Source organism: Aptenodytes forsteri, unplaced genomic scaffold (genome assembly GCF_000699145.1).
Source record: "Aptenodytes forsteri isolate BGI_AS27 unplaced genomic scaffold, ASM69914v1 Scaffold44, whole genome shotgun sequence".
Taxonomy (NCBI): Eukaryota; Metazoa; Chordata; class Aves; order Sphenisciformes; family Spheniscidae; genus Aptenodytes; species Aptenodytes forsteri.
The window spans coordinates 446,902-450,947 of NW_008794213.1; the positions used below are offsets into that span (position 1 = coordinate 446,902).

The 4,046-nt window shown below is 35.5% G+C and overlaps 1 protein-coding gene across 1 annotated transcript in view; it reads left to right on the plus strand.

Moving 5' to 3' along the window:
* The window catches only part of ADCY1 (adenylate cyclase 1), a 171,902-nt gene that overhangs the window by 116,930 nt on the left and 50,926 nt on the right, over positions 1-4,046 (plus strand). The window contains exon 9 of the mRNA XM_009285327.2: positions 3,504-3,662. Within this exon, the coding sequence (XP_009283602.1) occupies positions 3,504-3,662 (159 nt within the window). The remainder of the gene's footprint in view (positions 1-3,503; positions 3,663-4,046) is intronic.

Consider the following 4,046-nt stretch of genomic DNA (forward strand, 5'->3'; position numbering starts at 1 on the left):
TTGAACTTTTTATGAGTTTTTTTTCCTACTCAAATTTAATAATGGTGAAAGCACCCCTGAAACACACTGTAGTTTCTGGGGAAAATGTAGAATTGCATTCTCGATTTAGATTTACTAAGTGACTACTGGAAATCTGTTGTTCAAAACAAAGTGTTTTCAGATTCTGCTTTATGGTTCATTGGTACGTTATAAGGTCTAGCTTATTTGACATGGAGTTTCATTTCTTATGATTTACTTTTTATTACTCTATTCAAATTTCTAAAAGCAGATGAAATTTCCCCTTTTTTTTCAAGCCAGTTGGGACAGAGCAAGGTCAAAGGTCTGGAGCGGTCTTTATCAATGTCTTTATTCACTGTCTTTCCACTTACATTTAGCCTGAGGTTTTATATACTGTTTTAAATGGAAAAAAAAATTAACATTGATTTGTGAACAGAGAAACTCACACACTTGCAGGTTTGCCGATGAAGATAATTACATAGGTACTTAGTTATGCAGGAAAACAGACAGGCAAGGAAGGTGTAATTCTGAACGGCTTTGGCTTGCAGGGTATGGTCTTGGTGTAAGGCCAATTGGTTAATGGCACAATACACATGCACAGGTGAAGATACAAAGGTTAAGTTATCATTAAGTGGCTTATATTATTAACTCCTTTCATTTTCTGAAGGCTTTGTTAAGCAGACAGTGTGCACAAGCAGCCCTGTAACGCTCGAGTCCTTTTAGGATTACTTGGAGTCATTTTTGAGGCTTGACTGGGAACAGATACTGAATAAAGGAAAGCTGACTTGCAGCAAGTAGAAATAGGACAAAGAAATATTTAATCTTTCAGAAAGCTGTGCATAAGCCTTCCTGTGCTGCTGCATAAAATATGACTGAAAAATGTGGTATGCCCAGATTCCCTATGGAGATCTCCACATTACTCACATTAGTGATGGCTGTGACATGGTATATACTTCAGCACTTCATGGCTGCAGATTTCCTTACTTAAATTGAGCACAAGGTATCTTGTGCTGCTCACCCCATATCTTGACCTATGCTGCCCTTTCTGTTAATTGTATTTAAACAAGTACAACTATACAAGAGACAAATACAGTGACTACTCCTGAAATAGTTGAAAAGTCCTCCTAAAGACCTCTCTGCCAAATCCAGTGTAGCTGGATGATACTTTAAAAAATATAAAGGTCAATGAAGATCAAGGGAAAATTACAGCCAGAGCCTCAGTTTAAGGTCTTCTCCTAATAAATGCATTGGAAAATTTAAATTTAAAAACCTAATGAAAATCAAGTCTTACACTGATTAGTCAGTTTCATTTATTCACCGATATTATCTCTTTTTGGACCGCAACTTAACTGTGGAATGCCAGGTGTCTCTGTAACAGAAAAAGCTGCAAAGATTTATGCACAGTGTTATCTCTGCATGTGATGTGTAAGACTATTAGCTTCAAGGCTCCTTTTCAGTGTTCACAAGTCAGTGCAGGGTGTGAGTCATAGCATGTCCTTCATTCACAGAAATGAAGAATCTTTCCTTACTGTGGCACCAAAATTAAAAATGCTTTTAATAATGACTTTGCCAATTAATTCCTCCTTTCCCAGCTACACAATGAAAATCTCTGAAGGTTAGATTTAATTTACAGGTGCAAGTCCATAGTTACAGGTAGTTTCTGTGCCACTCTCGCAGGAACTTTGTAAAGATATTAGTGTTCATAATCACTCTTCGTCTGCTGTTCTTGCACTGATTTATTGGTTTCATCATTTTCTTTGTCCTGTACTCCTGTAACTGGGTAATTGAACCGATTAGAACATAGTAGAGTGGAGTCATTGCTTATCCATTTGCCTCCTCAAATAGTACCTCTTCATACCTCTTTTCTCGCAGAAACTGTAAGAGCGTTTAAATATGTCTGTGCCCTTTCAGTCTCACCATAGGAAATGATGCTTAGCTGAGCATACCATGAAGGTAAAGGCACAGCACAACTCTGTCTGATTACTAGTAGTTGCAACAGTTTCCTAGCAGTAGCATGGGGTGAAAATATCAGTTGAAAAAACCATCATGAAATATTAAATAAGTATCATCCAAGAAGACTGACAGTCTGAGACACTTGGGAAAAAAAATGTTGATTTTTAACTGAGTAGGTTTTCATTCAAGTGGAATTTTAATTAAATGGTGAACTTAGAGAACATCACAAATCTAAACTATGACAACATAGATGAGACAATAACTTTTTTTTAATTATTTTTAACCCTCTGTGCTGCACAGAGAGGAAGTGTTGGGGGTGTTGGGGTATACTTTGCTTTTTTCCCAGATTATTTTATATTATTTTAATAACAAATTAAATGTTTTACACTATTACCTTGAGATCAAGCCACTGCAAACAAAAGAAGTAAGGAAAAGAAAATATTATTTTGATATTACAGATGGAGAACTGAAAGCAGATAAAATTACTTTGAGTCACAATGAACTGTGGTAAAAGAGGAGAGAAATTAAATGGAAGTCTTAAGTAACTCAAGATTATATTTTACTCACAAAACCAATCTTTTCCTTAATGTTTAATATTAAACTCCTTCATGATGAAATTCAGTTAGTCCATATAGGATCAAGCATGATTTTTATATGAGTGAAGAGGTGGGGGTAAAAAAGAACTGGAGAGAGAAAAATTCACCAACTAGTAAACCCAAGGCTAGGATAAGGAGAAATATTAACAGAGAGTTTTGGTAAAAAGAAGCCAGGTACCCCATTTTAATACTGAGTTGAAAGCAGTCTGGAGTAATGATAGAATTGAAACATGTTTTGTTACTTAAATGTCAGGTTAAAAGTAAGCCTAATAAGATAGTTTCAAAAATCTTCTTTTGATTCCAACAGTCACATTGTGGTTGCTTGTCATCCTGCTGAAATAAATATGCATTGGGAAAAAGGAACATTTATGACAAAAAAAAGTAAATATGTGTGAGAGACGAGATAAACAGGAAAGTGCAGGAATTAAGCTGGCTGTCTCAGTTATTTGAGTTACAGCCAGAAAATTCTTTGTTTATCTCCCAGTAAAATATCTTAGTTTCTGTAGGACCATGATAGCAAATACTGCAAAAGTGGCAAATAAAACCTAAAAGTTATAGTCTTAGGGGAGTTTCGTGACAAAGCCATTTACTACACTTGCTTTATTGTCCCTTTTTTTTTCTTTATTTTATTAAATGTAACTAAACATAACCTTTTCTGGGTTTCCTTGAAACCTGTAAAATTAAATTTTAATTTATTAGGTCAAGAAATTTAGAAATACTGAGATTTTGGTTCAACAGTTATTAAAATATGACCAAGAAAATTATTTGGAATTACAATAGGGGTTTTGAAACTAGTGAAGGAAAAGAAGAGTACCTGAATATATCATTTGAGATTTTTAAAAGATCCTGTCTATTCAGTCATGTATATATACGTTAACTTTGGGCGAAGGAGATAAAAAGAAAATCAAGAGGAATGTCATTGTTTAAAGACTACTATTCTGGTGCTGTCTATTCCAGATCTGTTGCAGAAGCCACAGAGGTTGATCTCAACATGAGAGTTGGATTGCATACAGGCAGGGTGCTTTGTGGGGTCCTGGGTCTCCGAAAATGGCAATATGATGTCTGGTCAAATGATGTGACTTTAGCTAATGTAATGGAAGCTGGAGGACTGCCTGGGTAAGTGTGAGAAAGAACCATAGAAAAAGAAACAGAAACCTATATGGGTGAAGAATATATTTCCTTCTTTGAGGCATTTGCAATGGAATTGCTCTCGATAAGAAGGGTTGTGTTCGTAAGAGCAATCAATGTATTATGTGATTTATCCTGTGGAATTCTCCAAATGATCTTGATATTTATGTTAGTAATAGGTTAGATTAGAAGCAAAACATTTCCAAACGAAATCCTTATTAGAAGCTGCCAAATATAAAGAGTAGGAATGAGGCAATGCTAGGAATGTAGGAATGGTAGACTTTCACCATTTCATATTATAAAAGTAAAACCCTCTAGTGTTTCCAGGAAATTTTTACCCTTGCACCTCTAGACATGGGGGGGGGGGGGGCC